The following is a 23,425-nucleotide window of genomic DNA, read 5'->3' on the forward strand; positions in this document are numbered from 1 at the left end:
AAGAAAAGGAAAAAACCCAACCCTAAATGTTCTTTCACCTTTGTTTAAAAATGGACTATTCTATTTCCATGGACAGATTAAGATTCCAAAACTGCCTCATAATAACAACCTCTGAATTACTAGTTCCACACCAAACTACCACTGAATCTGACCCAAAAAGGCAACACATGAAGGACACTAAATAACAGGAATTAGGAAAATGAGAACCCGTTAACTGCACTGGTTAATGTCTGTTGCTGCTGATAGAGATATTGTTTCATAGCAAAACCAGGGTGTAAAATGAAAAAGACAGATTTTTAAATCCACTTAAAAAAAAAATCAAGCATGTCTGTCAGCATAGTCCAGAAAGAAAGAGCAAGGACACAGCACTGGCAGGAACCTCAAATTCCTGACCAAACCCTCTTCCACACAATGCCTCCAGAAAGAAAGGAACCCAGGGCGGGAGCCAGCCTGACGCTGGCGGACAGACAGGGCTGGCCTTGCAGGATGTCAGAGCGCCAGGCGGCTGCAGAGATACTGGGCTTTCACACACTCTCAGGCTGACTGTTTTGCTCTTCAGGTAATTAAACAAGGAAGCAGGGCTGCTGGGTATGAGCCTGACCCCGAAGCCACGGCTCCCTGGTTCTGCATATCAACTTCCGCAAGAACTGCCGGGAGCATCAACAGAGCATTCTCCTCTCACTCTCTCTTGTTTCCTTCTCCACCTCTTCCTAAAGCTGACCCAGAAACAAATCCTCCCTACAAAAACATCCACAGAAAGGTCTGAGTCTATTTGTCATTAAAACCTCTGTGATGTTCCTTGTCATGACCCTCCAAATTTTAAAAAACAAAAAACTGCCCTAATGGCAGAAATTTTGTAAAAATTTATATGTAACAAATCTATGTAAAACACTGGCATCTTAATCAAGATGGATTATTCAAAGATAATAATACCCAGATAATATTTTTTTCTTTAGCATGTGCTTGATTAAAGTATGAATCTTTACATTCAAAAAGCTCCCCAAGAAGTAATTTTGATAATCCAGTTCACAAATTAAACATTTATTGAATGGTATAATTAATATTGTTATTTTCAGTTTTGATAATGAGCTTTATGGTAAGCAAATACCACCTATGATCTAGTTCATTATGTTTCATCAAAAATCTTATTTTTTAAAAACTAAAATATTCCTTCTCTACAAAGAAAGTCACGGTTAAAACTCAGGAATATTCAAAAAAAATCCCTTAAAAGATAAGACAGTAGCACACGCACACATTAAGTAATGATTAGAATCATATAAATAATATATTCTTCCTTCATCTCAAAATCCATAGAGTAAAATATTGGCTGAAAGAGACAGAAACCAAAAGAGAAATGAATACAAAAGCATGCCTGCTTGTCTGTGTTCAACACAAAGAACATTAAATGAAAACAACTGGCATGCTGCCAAATTCCTATAGAGGCAAAGAGATTCAAATAAATTGATTTCACGCATCACACTGACCTGGGATCAGTGTGCAGTGCTACAATAAGCTCAAAGCTCCATGTGGGGTAAAGCCCATTAATGCTATCACACCCCTCGAACATGACCAAGAAAAACTAAAAATATATGCAAATGCTCTCAAAAACCAGCAATTTTGCTTCAGAAAATAACTTTCTTCTTTTCCTAATAAAGATGCCAATATTTGAAGGGATGCAGCAACATCTATATTAAATGTTTTTATTTTTTAAAATGTAAACGTGACTTTTGCAATATATACAATATCTAAAAATTGGTGCTATGTAAATATCCCATCCCATGATTCGAACATAAATATATACCACTTTGCAACAAGTTTCCTCTGTCATAACTGCTTCCATGCTAATGCCCTTGCATCTTTTAGATGGCCAACTAATTTTTTATATGACAAATATTGGACCCTTCTTAGTATTTTCCTTAATGGCTTATAAGAGCAAGCTCCTCAGACTGGATCCCACTCCTAACTGTCCCAAATCTGCCCACTCCTCACAAAGACACAGATAACAGAATTCTCGAAAAGTGAACACTGTGCACATTTTGGATATGCTTTAAAATACTGGGGGGAAACACAACAGTGTTTTGCCTTCATCAGGTTCCACCTAAGCTGGTGACTGTCCCTAAGGCATCATTTCTCCTTTGGCCACCCAAAAGAGACAGGCCTGTCTCCTGGTGACCCCTGCCTGGCTTCAAACTCATCACAGGGGCCAGACTCTCTGGCACCACCTCAGGCCACTGTCGCTTACTGCCCCGAATGTTCAATTTCATATAGTTCTTTGCTTTTTCTGCTTCCAAATTATAACCCCAAGAATCCAATGGACTCCATGTCTTTGTAAATTTAAAGTATGTTATTTCTGTTTTTCTCTACTTCTTGGCTCAACCTGAGACTAAACCTCATATTTATATACATCCACTACCATCAAAAGAAAGAAAATACTAGGATTAAATTTTTCAATGCCACATGACACATAAAGAAAGCCCAACAGTTATAAAATAGGCCAACACACACAATTATATACATACATATGCATGTCTGTGTACATGTGTGTACATGTGTGTTTATAGTCTGTGCGTGCGCACATCATTTAAGTATGTATACCCACACACACGAAAGAGAGAGGAGAAACTCTACATGGTGTTTGTGATACATGATGCTTAGGATCGGTATCTGCATATTACAACAAATAATATGCATTAAACTTGTTTTAAAATGTGTGTCTTTGTGTCACGCATTTTTGCTTTCAACATGGATCTTCCACGCTGCAGTGGTCCACTGTCAGCAGGCCACAGAGATATGCCACATGACCAGAGGAAAATATGGTTGTAATGGGACAGGGGTGGGTAAAGACTATGACACATATGTATCTGCAATATATGCTCAAGTTTTAAAATCCAATATTCTTTTCAACTTGATCTTCACCTTACATATTTTTATCATATTGCTACCGCCCCCATAGAGATATATAAGGCAGAAAGCAGAGAATTATATCTTCTTTGACACAGAGTGTTTTCTTCTGATGGAAGATGAAGAGAAAGAAATTCTAAAGCAACTAGTTGTTGTTGTTATTATTATTAGTTTGTTTCCTTTAAGATATTAACACCTTTCTTTCTATGCTGGACTTAAGAAATCTAATCAATCGAGATTTGAATTCTCAAAAAATTAATTTTTAGTAACAACAGTACATAGGTACGAAGACAGAAGCAGAGGTGAGAGATGTCTCAACTACTTAATAAATTGAATTCCCTGTCTTTTTCGAATTTATGTCTCTCACTAATCACAGTAGAAGAACATCATAATACAAAGATGGGGGAATGAAAGGAAGAGAAATACAGACAGAAACGAAATCATGACTTAGGCTATCTCAAAGAAGTCTATAATTATATAGGGAATCATTTCATTTTCTCTGGTCTTTCAAAAACAAAACAAAACAAAACACCCTCATTTGCCAACACCTTCTTGGGAACTTTAAGAAAAAGCCAAAAAGCCTTTGTAGGAACTGCAAGAGTAGATATTATGTATATGTGTGGTGTTGAGGGCACCAGCAGCTATGTTTCCAGAACAATGGCCATGAAAGGTAAATATTTTTTGCTACCCTCTTTTCCATGTAGTCAGGCAGGCAGTCACAGAACTTCAAAAATCCCCTCCTAGTCACTAGAGTGCCAACCAGTATCACACAACATTTGCGTTAACGCTCAATTCTTGCTTAGCACAGTTTATCTTTATTCACCTGTGCTTCTGCACAAGTCCACTAAACCTAAAATAGAGCTGGCTGCAGGAGGCATCAACTCTCTGGAACCCAAAATGCAGGGCCCTCCTTAATTTTTAAATGCTGCAGACTTTTAAGAAGTTACTTGCCAAATGGGAAACTGTTTACATTATGCTGTTTTCCTGAAGTTAGATATCACTTTTTTTTTTAATGTGCTTATAGACATGAATTCTGCTTAGCAAATGACATTCACCTACAAGTTTTTAAAAAATCCAAATAAAACAGAAGAAATAATAATTTGAAAAGCACTTTTTCCCTCTTTAGTCAACAAACTGTTTCAGAAAATATCATCTCTAGTTACAATAAACACAGAAATCATGGCATAGCTTTTACTTTTTAACTCCAAGTATTGCTCAGCTTATAACAGATGTATTATGAAACATGGCAAGAGGCACAGCAACAAGAAGAGGGGTAAAAAAAACAAAAAAAAAAAACGGTACTTGATCATTTGATATCTTCAGACCCAAAGCTGTCAAACAAGGGCTCCCACAGCCAGGTTGACCGATCCTCACCCAATCCCATATTCAAAGATTCCAAAGACAAATTTTTAAAACATATAAAACAAATTCTTTATCAACAGGCACCAGAAGAAATAAGGAAAGAAAAGAAAAATCTTCACAAGTATAATTTATTACGGAAAAATAATAGATTGATTTTTGGCATGTAAGTAAATTACAAAGTCAAAATATTTGTCTGTTCCTTACCTTGACAATATTCAAAGTTCCCTTTTTTCCGGCAGTCACCTATTACTAAACTCAGTGCTCTCCAAGTGTTTCTTTTGACAGATATCATTCTCCACCAATCGCTCTGCTAATTTCCTCTCTCCTTTTCTGACTGGGACAGATATTATGTTCACCAGCCCAGAGATCAATCTTTTCTATTGACAACAACAAAGGGAAAAAAAACGCATATATCACAACCAGTCTGAAGTACCACACCCATCTGCTTACACGATAATACTAGGCGAGTTTTGTTTTGTTTAAGAAACAGATACAAGCCCTTCTAAATTTCAGAAAAATCCAAAACAGAAAATTCCATTTTCTGAGTTTCTATAATGACGTGCCCTATAGGGCTCTTAATTCTCCAATCATCTGACTCGAAGCTAGATACAACACCTCTTTCCTTCAGTTGGATCTAAAACATACATACATCAACATCTTAAAAGAATGCGTTAGATTTTACCTGTTTTATTTTTTAAAAAGTAAATAATGTATCAGATATGGTTTCTTTAGAAAATGCTTTGAGACACTGTGTTTCTTATTCTATGTTTTGGAATTTTACATGCAAGTTAAATCATATTTCAAAACAAAGTAGTGTCCATATTGTTTCACTGTTCTGAAATTTACACATTGCCATCATAAGCTAAAATAGTCTGAAACAACTGATAATGGTAACTAATAATCTTTATGCAACCAACCAGTTTAAAAATATTAGTAACAACAATTATTAGTGAGTCATTTTACCAAATAAACAAACTTCTACTACTTTCTTTTTTTCCTCTAAAGCAATCCAAATATTTTCATTTTCCTGCTAGATTTGGCAGGTTTAGAATTCATTCATTCATTCATTCCCAAACATTTACTGCCTATTACCTACTATTACTACTACCACCACTACTATGAATAGAATAAGTATCACTATTTAGTTCTTATAATCTATGAAATATAAATCTAGCACAATTATATGCACATAAAGTAATAACTCAATAAACGCAAAGAAGTAGGTTTATAAAAGCAGTCTCAAAAAATATTACTAAGGTTGTTGCTATTATTTTTTTAAGAGCCCAAACTATTGCCTAGAAATTAAAATTGGTGAATATATGTACTCGGTTGTATATAAACAAGCAGATTCTATTTAAAGAAAAAAAAAAGCAGTGTCCTTTATATGCCATATTATGACTCAGATCATGCAATCAGTTGTTTCTCATTCTTAATGGCAAAAATTAAAGAAGCAATGTTTAGGAAAAATAGAGTACTAGGTATTTTTTAGTTGGAAATTGTCTTGAAGATCAGCAAAGATCATTAAAGACAATCAGCTAGAACTTGGAAACATTTAGTTTACTATGAAATCTAATAATTTTATTAACAAATGATAAAGCAAAAATTTTAATAAGAAAATGGCCAAGATACACAGATATATATATAAACATGTATAAATATAAAAACACTGACAGTGGGGTGGGAGTAGGGGCCAAGGAGGGGAGATTGGAAGTAAATACATCTAGAAGTCAAATATTATTATTTTCAGGAAATGGAAATATGGGCAATTTTCTACACAATTCTGTTATTTCCAATGTTTCTATACTGAAATTAAAAATATATATTTTGTAAATAGAGAATAAATATTGAGAAAAAGAAGAAAATGGAACTTTTCTTAGATTCTATCATGATTTTTGATAATATTTAGTGCCTCAACAACCATCAACAAAAGGCATCAGAGAGCCTGATAAAGTAGAGCCTACCTGTGTGGGCCATATTAATAACCTCCATTAAACAAATGAAGAAGGCCAAGTACTTACAAATCCCCTAGAGTCTACGTTTTTTTCTTCCTTCTCATGACTGCTAAATACCAGAATAATGTCTGGATTTGTTATCAAAAATGGTATAGTGGGTCTCAGTTTTGAAGCACATAAAATTACCATGTGGATACACTCACTTCCTTTATAAGATAAATTTCTCAATTATAAATGATCTCCCAATATACACTATACTGTTTCACTTTTTAACTTCACTTGTGTCTGTTTTAATCAGAGCATTCTGAAGTGAATGGAGAAAAGTCGGCAGGAAGATAGTGTTACAAAATATTTTAAATGTACATGTATATAAATTCTTAAATGTTAAAATGGCATACAAATACACATTCAAGTAACACATGGGAAATCCCTCGTTACCCATGAGGATTTGCCCTACTCAACTACTTTTATATATGAAATATTATATCACAATCAATAGGATAACTCAACAAAAAAAAAAAGAAAAAAAGGAGCAATGTTTGGATTTTTCAAAATAATGACCTTGGAGTATTATGTTTGTGCTTCATACCTCCAACACAATAAACGGTCTTCTGATACAAAATAACACTAAAATGAGTACTGGTAATGAGCACTATGAGATATACATCCAGATTATTTGTGATACTTATTCCACACTGAAGTCTGTACCACATGCAACTGAAAGTAAAATTTCTCTATCTTTAATAACTGTTTTGTTTCAATCCTAAACCCCTAAACCCTCAAATTTGTAAAACCTCATTATGAGGGGAACATACACTGAGACCAGTTTAAAAGCTAAACTCTACCAAGAGTAGAATGCCTCAAACAATTTGTAGTTCTACAAGAGTGTTATTAAAAAGGCTCAACATGTTGTATTACCATGGAAATTGTGGAAAACATACATTCCCAAACAAATATTACTTTTTCTCAATGGTATGAAGTAATGAAAACCACATGTGTAAATCTGCGATCCGTGCAGTAGTTCAAGCTGCAGCTAATAGAAAATACAGAAAGTGAACTTTGCTATATAAAGGATTTTTGTTACAGAAATATAATGTGAAAACCAGATGCAGACAGAAAACCTTAATCACAGATGGTAATGTAATCACTGGCATACAGAATACTTTTTTGATCAATCTTAACCATATGCGCAATGTATTTATTTTCTAAGGAATGCAATAACTTGAGAGAACCTTCTATCTGAATTCAGTTAACCTCATATTTATAATGCTTTTATCTTACTTCCCCATCCCTTCAATGTGTACACTGAGCCAAGGTTTTAAAAGGAAGACTTGCTGGCCTTGACAAATCCTTCTTGTATCAGTTTATCTTTCAAAGTTTTAATAGGATGTAAAGACTCCACACATCACAATCAACCTCAAAAGCGATCAAGTACAGTTCCCCATAACTGTGTTTCTCAGTCACTGCCAGGAATCCCTTCACTACCTAAACACATTTCTCTACAGAATTATATCAACACTTGGGGCAATTTTTCCTTTAGTAAATAAGATATAGTTATTCCAAAAATGAGGCTTTCACACACCTCTTTTTATTTATCAACCTGAACTGAATCAAACCTTAGCTCTAACTTTTCTCTTTCCTTCCACAAAAACATCTTGTAACATAAAGACTGTCCTTTTACTTTAATAAAAATACAATTAGTTTTTGCTTCCAAGAGTAATTACCACAAAAGGAACCTGTTAGATCTTACCTGACTTAGAAAACATTACCTTAATAAGCATAGTCCCTGACACTGGATTGGTAGCTTACTTTGTCAAGGCTTCCACGATTTTCTCTGTAGTATAATTCTGTTTCCCCATGACTTGAAACAGTCAACAGAGCACCACGTATGCCTCACTTCAGGACTACATTCAACTTCCAATAGGAAGTAATTGGGACACTATGTTATTTGGGTGCCCCTCGTCATAGGCCCCATGAACTAAACTTCAAGGCCCCAGCTGCACATGTTCCCTTAAGCTTCTGTGACATACACTCATCCCGATTCTGCTTCTTCTAACTACTCATCCCCTGATATATGCACAGAAACGCACAGTCCTTATTTTTGCCTTATTCTGACATTCAAGACCCTCCATGATTTGGCACTAATCTACACCTTTCAGCCTCTGCTCCATCCATGCCCTTACAGGGTACAGCTCTTCAATGGATAAACTCCCATAGCATGCATCATCTCATCTTTATGGCTTTATCCATTAACTCTTCCAGTGTTGAGGAGCTGGTGCATGGCCAGCTCCTCAACACTCAGGTTTCATTCAAGTGTAACCCCAGTGACAGTTCTCCTTCCTGTCCAAAGTAAAGTCTTGCCACCACCAGTAGCAACCCCCACCATTCTCTCCATTGTTTTTTAATTCTCTTGATTGCATTTAACACTAAGGGGAATAATCTTACAAATGTCTCTATTGTATGCCCCCTAACCCCTAAATTGTAAGATCTATGAGAACAGGGGTTTCGTCTGTTTTGTTCGTTACTCTGTCTTCCATACTTAAAACTGTACTTGGCACCTAAAAAGAATAAAACAAATGAATTCCACCTAATGAAATGCTACAAAGGCCCAATTCAATCCCTGTGACCTGCACAAACCTTTCCCTGGACCACTCCTGGGGCCCACGATCATTCTCTCTTCTTTAAATTGTAATAATTGCATTTATGGTCTATATCATGCTGGGCAACCTTTACCTTCTAGATATTGTTCATATAAGCCCATTCCCCCCAGTACTGTACATACACAGACCAGTGTGGAAATCACCCAGGGCATCCAGAGCTGTGAAGCCAGTCCTTCCTCCCACAGTAAGCAGTAGAATACCACAGTTAAGAACCACAGGCAGCATTAAGTCCATACAACCTCTAAGGTAAAAATGCACTCTAGTAGTTTTTATGCATAGACTTATCTCCCAATTGAGTTTCCTGTTCTGGAAAGAGATCCCTTCTTATCCTCTTTCTGTCTTCAGACCTTACCTTGAGGCAATATATGCATTTTGTTGTAATGGCCATGAGAGAAGGGGCCATGTTTATTCAACAGTCTTCATACCCAGTGCCTGGCTCACAGAAGATGTTCACTCAATATTGCCCGAGTGAACAAAAGAATAAATGAGACTCTTCCCTGGTGGCACAGTGGTTAAGAATTCGCCTGCCAATGCAGGGGACATGGGTTCAATCCCTGGTCCAGAAAAATCTCACATGCCATGGAACAACTAAGCCTGTGCGCCACAACTACTGAGCCCACATGCTGCAACTACTGAATCCCTCACACCTAGAGCCCATGCTCCACAAGAGAAGCCACCTCAATGAGAGGCCCGCGCACCACAACAAAGAGCAGCCCCCGCTCGCCACAACTAGAGAAAAAGCCAGTGCGCAGCAATGAAGACCACACACAGCCAAAAATAAAGGTATTTTTTAATTTTTAAAAAGGAATAAATGATAAGTGAATACTATCTAGTCTTTCTTCAAGCTCCTTCCCCTTGTTGTGATAAAGCATTATTTTAAAATCCTTCAAATATTATTTAAAAAAAAATTAAACAGAAGGCAGGTGACCAATCTATGAATTATTTTTAGTCAAGTTGACAATACAGGATGATCAATGAGTTAACAAACCAGGCAATTTAAAATAGTAGGAAGCTCTAAAATATCTCCTCTGTTATAAATATAATTTAGTCTTCAATGAAATAAAATCTCCTAAAATGACTGTACCTTACCTACATTGACCACTAACAAGCCCACTGCACGCAGTGGGACTGGAATCTCAGGTCTTACACCTATTAGCTATTTGACCTTGAACAAGTCACTTAACCTTTCTAAACTTTAGATGTAAATCTCTATAGTAAGATAGTACTTAATTCACCAGGATGATATGATGAGATAATACTTATAAAGTTCCTATCTTGCCCCTAGTGCAAATGCTGTTCTATTCAATGTGCTCCGTTCCTATCAATTGAGAGTAGAAAGGAAGTAATATCTATTTTAATATTATGATAAAGCATTAAAGCACTAGGTCACCACTCAAAAATGACCCAGTGCAATCAAAACATTTTCTTTTCTGAAAGTCAATGCTGTACTATTAGTGATTATATGATCAGTCAACAATCCCAAAATATGTGGAAGTAAGCTGCAGGTCCTAAAACATTTTGCAATGGAAAAAAATAAAGACATAACCACAAGCTAAATGTTTTGTGGTTAAATTTTTTCCTCATCTAATTTCATCTGTGGAAGATCACCTCTAGAGGATAAGAGAAGACAGAACCAATTATTTCCAAAGACTGGTTTCTCCAAATAAAGGCAACTGCTCCATGCTGGCAACTTTCATTTGAAAGAAAAAACGGACTTTGAAAGTATCTGCACTCATGGTTGATGGCCACGTCAAAAAAAAAAAAAATCTACGATTGACCAACTGCAAATATCGTCTGGTCGCTGCTGCTCCTTATCAGCTGATATCTATCTCTCTTCTTTCTTCCCTCTCTTTTCTCCCTCCTCCCTGCCTCAGACACTTGTAAAGTTGTGGTATTCTTTTTTTTGTACTCTAAATAGTAACTTTTCTATGTACAGTGAGAAGTCTTGATAATTTTCCATTTTAACTTTAGTATAATTCCCACCTACAGTCTGTGTGGCTGGTCCTGTCCATGGGGAAAAAATGGAGTGGTAGGATTTGAAGACTTCCAGGAGAGCGGTAGTGAGCCCTGGAACAGAGAAGCCTGGGAGTCAGAAAATCTAGGTTCAGACCTCGCTCGCCCCACCACTCACACAAGGTGACCCTGGGCAAGTGAGGAAGGCTCTAGGAGTGATTTACAAATGAGCTCACTCCCAGGTGAGTATTAAGTAAGGCAACATGTGAACTGCACTCCACAAAGGCATCAACTGTGCCTCCTCCCCACACATATCTGTCTGAAATTGTTCAGTCACTTGCATTAAGGAACTAAAGGCTGCCCTTCTGAAAACATCTCTTGGAATTGTTACCTGGAAGCAAAGAGAGTGAGATCCTTCACCCACTTTGGCATTCAGAGTCACAGAATCTTAGGGTGAAATGGACCTATTATTCTATCCAGTGCCATTCCTAGTTTTAAGGCTGGTTCACCAGGCAACAGCTGGAATCCCACACGATATCAGAGAAAAGACAAGACTGGTGAGTAGAGAGGGAATGGGAGAGGGAAGAGTACTAGTGAGAAGTGCTCAGCCTGGGGTCTGCCCAGAAAACAGATATGGCAACCAAAGGGGGGATGGGAGCTCCTGACACCTAAGGGACCACCACCTGGGGGCATGGGAGAGGGGAAGCTGGGAGTCACAAAATTGGTTTTTTAGCTTTGTTGGGTCCCTGATACAAGGGACCATTCCAGCTCATCAGTATGTCCATGCATACAATATTTTGCTTATAATTTCAGGGATCTCATGCTTTACAAAAAGTACATTTGGAGCCACAGCGTAAAAAATAAATAAAACAGGTTAAGACGTGCATTTATGAACACACAAGTGATTTGACCACTTCAGTTTGCCTGGGGCTGCTGTACGTGGGGGTGATTTATTGTTTGCTTTTTTTTGGTTGCTGAAACTTTAAAGCTAAAATATGGTGGCAATAAATTGTACATTCTATGATAAGAAAACACAGTAAAAAGGGATCAAGGGGGCAAAGAGACTGGGAAAGAAACGACATGCTCTTGCAACCAAAGATTTTATTCTGGTCTTAGCAATGAAATATTTGAGGACAGTATTAAGAAAATAACCTGAGTTCAAGGCATGAGCCATCACCAAATATTTAATAAAGCATCAAAAAGTGTCTCAACTGTTGCAGACTCCTACCTTCAAGGAGCTTACAAATCAGCAGAGAAGTCTGAATCACATGGATAGCAACAAAATGTTGAATGTGATAAATTCTATCTTTGATGAAGAGAGGTCATGAAAACTTCCTGAACAGTTTCATTAGCAACTCAGGAGAGGACAAAGTGGTTTCCCTATAGAAACAGGTCTTAATTAAGGCTGAGGTGAGAAAGGCCTAGCAAATCAGGGGCACTGTCTGACTTGAACATTTCTATATCCCTAGGCCTTAAACAGGACTAGACCCTCCATTAAGTATTTGCTGAGTGAAGGTGACTGACAAGGAACAGCCATAGAGAGGAGAAGATCCTACAGGGGGCTTCCAGAAGAGAGCAGTGGGCAGTTCGAGAGGGTCAAGTCAGATGCCTAGCACAAGCAAGGCACGATATTGTGCTTCACTGAAATGAAGCGTCACTGTGCTTTCTGAAATGATATTGTGCTTCAAGCATACCATCTCATGCAATCCACACGACAACTTTATGGGTCATGCCATTGTTATCCAGACGAGAATTATCTCCAGATGAAGAGCAGGAGATTCAACAAGTGGCAAAGCACTGGGGAGTTGGGTCACTGTACCTCTCTGTCTGACTGCCTTCTAGCAGAGAAGAGAACAGCATCACCTTCCCCCTAGAAGGGCAGAATCCCAGAACCATTTATCTCAAGCTGATGCTACAGTCTCTAACTTTGCAGTGAGTGAAACAGGTATGAGGTTTGTAAAAAGACTCAGAGGACCAAGAGACATGCAACAAAATTTCTCCTTCCAACCACCAATGCCTGGGCCCCACTTTCTTCCCATAAAGGAACTACTATTGTCAGATTAATATGCATACTTCTTCCACATAGAGAAGTTTATGCACTTTTTGTACAAATGTAGCACACTATAAACATTGCTTCCTTCTTTTTTCACTTCACAATGGATCTCAGGAATGATTCTGTATCAATAAATATAAACTGGTCTCATTCTTTTAAAAAATATAGATTTGTTACAGAAGAAAAGTCTTTAAAAATTCAATTCTGAGAGATTTTATCCACAAACTCTGAATTTAGTTAAAGTTCAAAGAGTAAAAAGACTCTCCAGTGTTTTCAAATTAAATGATACTAAACAAAACAAGGTGAAAGTCCCTGAAATAACTCAAATATTGGCGAACCATACCCTAAAAGTCCTACATTTTGTTGTTGTTGTTTCTTCCAATAACTAAAATTCCTTAAATAGGGGAGACAATTAACAGTGAGCAATTTAATTATAAGAATTACTACCCTATAACATGTAAAAGAGATTCCTTTACTTTTCTAATATGAGGCCTCAATTTTAAAACAAAAAATTGTGATACCACACATGACAGTATTTTGTTTACAGTCTGCTGATTGTAAAATACATAAAGACAATTAATTTCAATATTAATTTCAATAATATTTTAATGCATTTTTGTTCATTTAATTTAAAGTGTATTTGAAAAATGTCATTGTGTGAAAAAGTACTTGGTCTGCAGAAAATGCTTGGGGTAATGAATGAATGAATGTAGGTTCAAAGGCCCCTTGACACTCACTGCTCCCCACCCCCCAAGAGTACTGAGCCCAGAGTCTGGGACACACTGCTGTATAAGCACAGCCTCTGCCCTCCCATCAGCTCCTCCTTGACTGCTTACTCTCTGGTCCCTGCCTTCTCTCTCCTCTATATATTAGAATTGAAAGAAAATTTTATACATTATTCCCTAAACAAAAGTCCAATGTTTGAAATAAGTGAAACATTCAGGCTGCTCTGGTGGAAAGTTAAGGGTCCAGACCCACCTCTCCTGACCACTTTTTATTCTCCCACGTGGCCCAAAGTTACCTGCAAAATGAAAGGAAATTCAAAACAGTTTGAAATCCATGCAAGGAGCCAAAGCACAGGAGGGTGCAAAGTCCCAGGGCAATCAATAATCAATCCTCCATGCAACCACTACTTTTTAAGGGAAACCTACCAGGTGACAGCCCCATCAACATTTCCCAAAAGTAGCTGGACCATGAATACCTGGAACAGCGATACACAACTGGGTTCTAAGGCTCCTTTCTGGAGGCTGTGACTCGATGAGTCTATGAGGGGTAAGGAAGCTGACCCTTAAACAATGAAGCAATGTCTAAATTCTGGCAACCTATGTGTACTGGACATCTAATTCGAGCTGTCATCACTTCCCCCTCTCTAAATCCACCCCATATCCAAGTACTAATTATTTTTCCTTTGCAATGTCTCTGGCATCTGCCTATTCCTTCTTGTCCCACAAACCCAATTCTGGCCATCCGTCTACAATACCTAACATCTAAACTACTGCACAACAAGTTCCCTACCTGGCCTCAGTCTTCCCCCATTCCAACACATCTGGCCCACCACAAACAGACCAACTCTTCAGAAACGCAATTTTAATTAGGTCCATGGTTTTCTGTTTGCCTGGCACATTTTCTGTTTTTTTTTTTTTTTTTTTTTTTTGGCTTTGGTTTTATTAAGATTTACTTTACCATGGCATTCTTTGTTCAAAATTAGTCCAACTAGAAAATCTAGTATATAAAGCAATTTGTTGTAAAGAACAGAACTATTCTGGTTTCACAGTGCTGAGAGGATGAATGAAAGGGCCTAACCCCAATCTGGGCACCCTCCATGTCACCTCCAACACTAAATGGTCCCAAAGGACACAGTTTTTTAAACTTCTGGCTTACTTAGAAGATAAAGCTTAAATCAAATGCCTGATAATCAGGACATTTACGATCTTTCTGCTTATTTCCCAATAATCACCCAAGGGTCCTTTTTGCTGTATCCACATATGTTAATTTATTCTCTCTCTACCTCTACCCACCCCACCTCAATACGCCTCTCCTAAAACCTTTTCCACTCTCCATTCCTACTTTATATCTGCCTGCAACCCCATTACAATAACATTGCCTTGATAAATCCTGTCTTAAGACAAGCTGAAATTCCAACTCACTCCATCTCTAAAATCTCATTTACTATACCATTTAAATGGTAAGTAATCAAGCCTCTTCATCTTTTGTAGCTATTTAATTTGTCCTGAGTGGGTTTATCATTCAATGGGAACTGAGCCTACTACCTGTTCTGTGTCTCCATCTAACACATGGTAGGCATTCATTAAATAGCTAGTAATTTACTTCAGATTTACAACCAGGGGCAAAAATCTTAATTTTCTTCCTAAAAGGTTTCATTGCCAGGGCTACCCAAAGAACATATACCTTTCTTTTAAAATAGTCAAATTAGCTTTAATGGGTTGCTCATTTTATCGCTTTTCATTTATATTTTCCTCTGATATTTTATATGCGCTTTCTCTAGCCAACTCAAAGTTTGGCTTGGACAAGTCAATAGAGACTGATCACATTTACTTCCCATTTAGACCTGAAAGCACCTACTGACCCTCACTTAAACAAAAGGATTCGAGAATTCATTGTCCACATTTGTTTCCCATCAGAGGTTAAATGTGGATCTCATTTCTAAATAAATCTAGCTAGAGATGAGAATGAAAATGCGTGACAGGTAGGCAAATGGGTTGAGCAATAAAGAATACTTGCCTGACACATGATAAAAGTTACAGAATCCTAACATCACTTAAAAAGAACACTTTCACAGGAAAGAAGGATTACTATGTCAGTCTGATAAACACCACAGTTCCAGTCCCAATATCATCTGCTGTTCCTCCCAGCTGTGTTTGCTCATCACTGTGTACATAACATATGCAGGGATTCAGAAAATAAACTAGCAGTCTTTCATGACCTGTCTTACAGCTCACATCTTCCTATATCTTGAGGTTAGGGGAAGGAGTTTAGTACATCTAGGTTTAACAAAATAGAGCCACCAGTTCCCTAACACTTTGTATTTAAAGCACAATTTGCACCATGCTTACCCATGTTCACTGGCAAATGCCTTCCCAATTTCTAATACTCCGCTTGCCAAATGAGATGTGCATTTGAAATGCTCTCAGCAATGCTGCTGTGCTAGCTCCCTGGCACAACTCTATGCCAGCCTTCACAGGTACCATAATCTATCTACTTTCCTAATATCTCTCTGATCTCCTACCTGAGTGTCACCAGGTGCACTCCCCACAAGGTCTAGCGGAAGGGACATCCCAAACAGTCTAACATCTTTCAGCTAGTTTTCTCTCCTGGTGCTCTAATAAACTTGGCCACAGCTAGCTCATCACTGCTCCGTGATGTTTCCTCTCCTATTATTAGTGGACCCCTAGCTCTTGAGAGCTTATCTTTGGACAAGCTGCCATCACATCTCATGGTAATTTTTTTCTATTATATCTCTGATGTAATATTCAATCCAGTCAAGTCAGGTACTAGCTGAGAGTTCACCGCATACATACTTTTAAGACATTCATCTTTGTAGCAAAGAACTTCAATTTGGCCTCCCACCAAACTTTGAATGCCAATGCAAAAACTTTCTATAACCTATGAAGCAACAGTGATTCCTGTGGTTTCCATTTCTCATGACACATGAAAGTAATGTAACTTCCACGTCCTTCCTGGTAAACAGAAATTTCTACTGCCATTCTGGATGACAACAAAGGGCCTACCTTAATCAAATCAGAAGTATAAAAATGTAACAGTCAGAAGTATAAAAATGTAATAGTTCCTAAGTTTCAAAGAAATCCAGCCTGGGTTCATTATTAATAATTTCACAAATTAGGATTAAACTTTTAATAATCTCTATATTTTTTAAAAATGAAAGAACAAAAATCAAAGTGTTATTAATTAGGCTTTTACCTACTTTTTAGAAGGAATAGCAGACTGTTCCTTCAGGCAACAGTTTTTCGATCTTTCATACTTAACATCTGATTCCTAGCCAAATGATAATGTGCCTCTGTTGCTTTAAATAAGCTATTACTTGCCAGGTTCTCCCCAAAAATGGTGTAAAGAGGTCATTTTCTAAATTTCCAAGTGACTTAGGTCCAAACCTTGAGACTGTGGGGTGCAGGGAAAGCCCGGTAAGCACAATGGCTCACCACCATGCTTTAGCCACTAGAGCCCTCACTCCTGCCCCCAGACACCAAGTTCACCTCCTCTAGCAACTGAGGGGAAAGCAGAAAGGCTATTTTCTTTGGGCAAGACCTAACATCTTTAGTTCCTTCTCACTGCATTAATAGATTTTTCCCTCCATCATTCACCTCTGAAAAAAGTATAACAACTAAAATTTCAGACAATCATCTTAGATCCAGGACAGCTATGGGGAAAATGACTCACTAATCCCAATACCCCTTCTTTACAAAGAAGAATAGTGGGGAGATAATGATGTTCCGCACTGATTCTATTTCCTAATTATATGTAGATTAGTAATGCCCCCAACTCAGAATTTAAAATACAAACAAGGATTTTCTTTCATTCTCCGAACCATGGGAAATTCCTGAAAGCCTACTCCCAATATCCTATATAGATTTGTACATATGAGAGTTGGGACGCCAAATGATCAATGAGCCTGCCCAACATTTTGCTCCTGAAGAATCCACTTGAGGGCTGCAGTGCACCACCCCATGCCACCCAGCAAGTCAGTGACTAAACTCAAAGGGAACCCCAGTTTGCCTATTAAGGGAATGCACACACACTAGATCCTTCTTTTTATATGTACTTTACACTACATAATCAGTTACAAACTCAAGATGGTGCAGAATCCCTCCCCTCTTAGAACTGACTAGGAAGTGGACCTAGCCTACTAGGAGATGCTGAGATCAAGATAGAGTGTGACCAAACCAAATGGGATGGGACAAGCCTCAGGGACTAAGGACACTGGGCAGAAGACCACTCTGGAGTGCTGAATGAGATCAACACAGGGAACAGGCCTCAAGGCCTCAGCATAGTGTAGGAAGGTGGTATTCTGATAAGAGAATAGAATGTATTAATAGAAAAGTCTGGATTAGGAGGCATTGAGGGATACAGAATGGCATACATTTGGGCACATCCAAGGATATCTGTTGGTCAGTAGCCAACTCTGATTCCTAGGTTGGGGGCAAGGGCAAATGTAAAGAAAACAGTGGATGTGTAGTTCACAACTGCTAAGGAGCACCAGGTATTACACCAGGTATTCAGAGAATATAGCTCTAATTATTAGAACTTGGGAACAAAGCAGGTAATTAATGTGGGGAACACAAGGAAACCTCGGTTTTCTAAACTGGAGCAAAAGGTCAAACCAGAAGAACAACTAAGGCTAGTTTTAGAGTAATGGACTAGAGCTCTTTGAAATGAAGAAGCTGAAATGCTGGTTCATCATTTACTTAAAATCAGCGATGACAATATACATGAAGGTTAATGCCAGACTCACAGTAGGTCTCCAATATTTGTCAATTCCTCTACTTTCTCCCAAGACCCAACAACTAGGTGGCAGCCCTTGAATACCCAGAGCACACTCGGAAGCAGTTTATGCCCCAGGTGTTAAAAGATTAATGAATCTAGTCAATCATTCCCTAAGGCACTTGGAGATTGCTGGACAACAATGGGAAAACTTTACATTTGTGCCCTCCACATTCAACAAGATCTATATCCTAGACGACCCATTCACCCAAATACTGATTTGCCTTTGGGACCCTGATCAATATGAAGCCCACAAAACCAAACCCCTGCTTCATGAGTTACATTATACAGGTAACCTCAATTAGAACTATCAAAGCAGGGGGATTTTAAGCAGGTCTCTTACAATAATTGAAGATGTTAGTGGTTCTAAGCAAGACTGATGGTTTTAAACTTTTTCAAACACGAGGATCTCATACCTCAAACCTCAACCACGGGGCATTACTTTTTCAGTGGTTCTGGTCCAAAAGCCTGGACATCACTTGATAAAGCATGAACATTCTAAAAAGTGTCACAGGAAGCTCTTCCCTGTTCACACCACATAAGGTACTGAGGCTGCAATGCTGATTGTGGCTTCAGCACAAAAACAACTCACTAGAAGATCACATACCAAATGATGGGATTGTGTCTGTGAAATAAACTTTCTTCATTGATATGTGATTCAGTGTCATTTCTTAAGAGTGGCAAAGTGCTTAGTGCTATACCAAAGCGTATACCCACCAAGGCATATACCCAGATCTCTGAAAGATATGCCAACACAACATGCCACAATTTGGCTTCAAATTGGAAATTACATTCTTTATAAGCATTATTCTTTAGTTGGTTACATACATGTTATCACAAGTACACACAATGTTGCTCTTCAAGCTACTGCTTCTTTTGACTGATGTTTCAGAAGAAATGTTGTATTTGTTAATATCAAATATCCTAATGTGTCACAGTGTCTGTCTTCTCTTTTATCCACTCTGGAGATATTCTAAGTTTATCTGTGAAGAGTATGTCTGGCAAATCTGAAGCAGCGATCATGTCTCACCCTAGAGAAATTACTATAGCCACAAGTCCACCCAACTGCAATTGTGGATGGAGTCAGTATTGAACCTGACCCAAATTTCATCAGTCTTCCTTCTACCTTAATTCTCTATGTCCAGTTTTACATGGATAGCATTGCCATTTTTTTTGTAGGGATGAAGTATTTTTATTATTACCATTTTGCATGTTAGAGTTCTATTTTTAATTAATACTGGATGATTATTTTTTTAAAACATGTCTTTCCTAGAAATGGCACTAGTAAAAATGCATCCAATTTTTCTCTAATGTGGTGCTTTCCCTGTCCATAAAACTTATTTGATTAGCAGTACCATAGAAGCTAAAGCTATTGTATGCAGGCACTCAAGCATAATTTAATCATTTTATTTAAGCATGAAAAAAATTATTCTGAAAGCTCTGTTAGGTAAAGTATCCCTGATTAGTTTAAACTTACATTTGCAGGTATATTAAAGGTGAAATAAATCACAGAATGCCCAGTATGCAATGGAATAGTGTTAACTTTGTTATAATAGCAGTAAGTTAAAAATTGAAGTATTAGGGAATGTAAGGAACACTATCTCATTTTAAATAACTGCATTTAAACAGGTTATTTTAAAATAAATTTTGTTTTATGTGAAACCATTTTATATTACAAGGATTTTCACCCATGGAAACCTCTTTCATGGTCAAACAAGATGAGGTCCTAATTGCATAATACCATTTATCTGCTGAGGATAAAAGTGCCAACAAATGAAAATGCACATTAGGCAAGAGATTGTCAGAATAGAAAATTGTCTTTTTTATTTTTTTTATTTTTTTGTTTTTTTGTTTTTAAATAACCCACTCACATTAACAAAAGACTGCAGTAGCTTCCAAATTATAGGTTGTTATTTTTAGTGGAAGTAGTTCAATATTCATATTGGAGCAGATGTAGCAGTTTAACAAAACAGCTCTTCAAATCCTGCACAAATTGAAAACAGGAAAACTGATTGCATTTTCTCTTATCACTTTCCTTTTCTGAATTGACACTTTTGGCCTTCTGAAAATTTACACATGGCTTTCATCTCAACAGCACCTGCTGATCAAACAGAAACCTAACATTTTCATGAAAATGGTATAAAGGACTAGTTTTGTTCTAAACACTGTAAAGTGCATCAGTTGCCTACTAGATGGCAACAACTGCTGGGTATAAGGCATATTCATAATAGTTTCATATTTTCATTAAACTTAAAAAAATACATTAAGTCCCTTCTGGTTTTTTTCATGTTCATTTTTGTATGATTCAAAATTTTTTGACATAATGTCTGCCTAATATTTAGTTTTATTATGCAACTACTGTTCAAAATGTGTAAAAGGATACATAACACTAAGATACAGAATACTGAGTATTTTCTCTGCCACTGCTTGGAATACACATATTTACCTATACATACTGCTGTCTATCCAGGCACATGGGTGTAAAATATACCCATCCCATTTTCATATTCCATCCACAAAAAAAAAACAACCAAAGTCAGACCCTATTTTTTGAAGGGGCCTTACACATTCTTTTATCAGATACAATTTAGCAAATTCTTGAATGTTTGAGCATCCCCAACTGGAGAAAAATGGATGTCACCTGAGCACAGGTCAGTAACTATCTAAATGGTGCAACCAACTACTCAATGTAAATATCTCTGGAAAGGTAAAGGTCAATCTTGAAAATGGGTATTCTTATACGTAAAATACAAGACTGATAGCTAAGACACTTCCCAGATTTTTTAAATAAAATTGTATCACATATTTATCTGTTACATCTAATTCTAAGTAAAATTAAAGGTGCTCCTAAGACATGCTCTCTGTCAGTTTCCTAGCAAAAGAGCTCTACCCCTCTGAAGGATTCCAGGCTGTCCATTCCCATTCTGCCTGGGTGACAAGGTAACCTCAGGCAGAAATGACATACAGTAATATATGTGCCACTCTGACCAGTTGGTCTGTGAATTTCAGTGTTTCATCATGCTCATTGAGGCAACGGCAAACCTGAAATGTCAATATGTTCAGTCAATGGAAGTGAAATAATGGGACTCCATTGTCTTACCAAATCGATCTGCTGCTGTCAACAAGGAAAGATGCCCCCCTGGCTTTAAATAAATTTTAATTAGGCTCTTAGTTACTGGCTTATATTTACCTATGAAAACACTTATCTTGACTATGTGTAGGAAGCAAAACAATTGTTTTTCCCACTTTTATCCATTTTAAGAACCTTCTAAAGTTGAAACTGTAATTTTTAAGCACACTCATGAGTGTATTAAACATTTTAATTTAAAGTTTTATTAAACATTTTTAAATTATTTTTATTTTAAACCAACTCCAAGGAAAACAAGATCCCGTGGTTCAAATCCAAAATACAAATCTACCTAACAGACTTGATTTTTTCCCCTCTTGACCTAGTTGAAACCATACTATAAAATCAACTAATTCTATATTAAAAGTAGGTTTCAATTGCTTTTCTCATTCAAGCACCACCATTACCATCAATTCACCACCCATTCAAAACATATCACACAAAACCAAACACAAATGATCAATTCCCAAAGCCTCTACCAATTTTGCTCATTTTATCAATCCTACAAATAAATGGTAAATGAAACTCCTGTTATGACAAGGGAGATGGTGCTAAGAAGCGCAGGAGGTAGGTGTGAAAAGGAAATAAGGCATTTAAGTCATTCAAATTGTACCTAAGTTCTACAGTCCTTCCCTGCACCAGAAGAGAGACGGCCTCACCTTAAAATAAAAATAAAAATGAACTAATCAAGTTGTTAAGCAGCTTTTTCTCTCCCCTCTTCATCTAAAGGCTTCAGCATCCCATCAATAAATAATCTATTGTTCCCCCTTTATCCAGTCTCTTTAAACTTATTCAGAATGGCAAAACCAAACCCAATTAAAGATAAGGCCCTCTGGTAATCTCACCTCCGTGACTCCTGTCTGGATAGCAGAGGTGATGGGAGATAGCGGCCAGGCCAGGACTGATGCCTCCTTCTCACCCCACACAACAAAAGGCAGATTTCTCTTTCTCCCTCTGCTAATCTTTAAATGTAAATTCTCTCCGCCAGCTAAGAGGAGCGACAGATAACATGTAACATCTTCACTTCTCCTGGTCTTATCGACTTCTGAATCATTTGGAAAAGGAGAGAGGAAAAGAGAAAGGCAGCCTCCCCACGCTCCCCCCCCCCCCCCCCCCCCGCCCCGCTCTTTCCCACCCCTCCTTCCTCCCTGCCCGCCTCCCCTCCCCGTTCACGGAGATTACCTTCTGGCAAAGGAGCGCAGGAGAGGCGGCCGCAGCCGAGGCGGCACCCAGACCGCGGCTTTGTATTCATTAAACACACATCGGAGCTTATCAGAAGTAAAAGGCTTGTCAGGATGGCACATTGTGTGTGAGTGAGTGTGTGAGCGCAGGAGGGAGAGGAGAGAAGCCAACGTGCATCAGGGTGATTACAATATCAGCAGGGCCCAGATGGAGGCAGGAAAATAAACAGAGGGTGCGTGTGAGACGGAGCGGGAGAGAGAGGAAAAGTGGGAGAGAGAAAGAGACACAGGCTGCAGGGAAGAAATGGAAAGGCAAGGAAGGGGTGGGGGTTCCAGCTCCTGAATGGGGGGGCAAGGTACCCCAAGGCTGGCTGAGGGTGAGAGCCAGCGCTGGGGGAGGGTGGCCTGCATCCCCCAATCTGCTCCTACCCGGAGAGAACGGGAGGAAGCCAGACTAGCAAACTGAATTTCCCTGCTCCGGGGCTAGACGGCGAGCATTTTGGAGGTTCTGTCAAGGTCAGAGGGGGATCAAGAGCTCTCTTTTGGCTGAGCTTAACAATGAGACATTCACCATCTCACCTCCATCCAAATAGCCAGAATTTGCAAAACAAACCCAGTGAGTCTTCACAGCAGTTACACAGCCTTCCACACCAACCTCAAGCGCCAGTCCTTGTCCCTTTCTTTGCTGACCCCAATACTCATAAATTCCAACCCCCTGC

General features: G+C 38.1%; 1 protein-coding gene across 3 annotated transcripts in view; it reads right to left on the reverse strand.

The window, feature by feature from the left end:
* Positions 1-23,425, reverse strand: part of RUNX1T1 (RUNX1 partner transcriptional co-repressor 1) — a 138,829-nt gene that overhangs the window by 108,629 nt on the left and 6,775 nt on the right. For 2 of the 3 annotated variants that reach the window (XM_057736267.1, XM_057736266.1), the window contains exon 2: positions 4,468-4,640. In XM_057736267.1, the coding sequence (XP_057592250.1) occupies positions 4,468-4,555 (88 nt within the window). In that variant the 5' untranslated portion in view covers positions 4,556-4,640. Of the gene's footprint in view, positions 1-4,467; positions 4,641-22,370; positions 22,514-22,707; positions 22,841-23,425 lie in introns of those variants that run through there. The other variant, XM_057736268.1, reaches the window with a different exon arrangement.

The sequence above is a fragment of the Hippopotamus amphibius genome, chromosome 5 (genome assembly GCF_030028045.1).
Source record: "Hippopotamus amphibius kiboko isolate mHipAmp2 chromosome 5, mHipAmp2.hap2, whole genome shotgun sequence".
NCBI classification, from domain to species: domain Eukaryota; kingdom Metazoa; phylum Chordata; class Mammalia; order Artiodactyla; family Hippopotamidae; genus Hippopotamus; species Hippopotamus amphibius.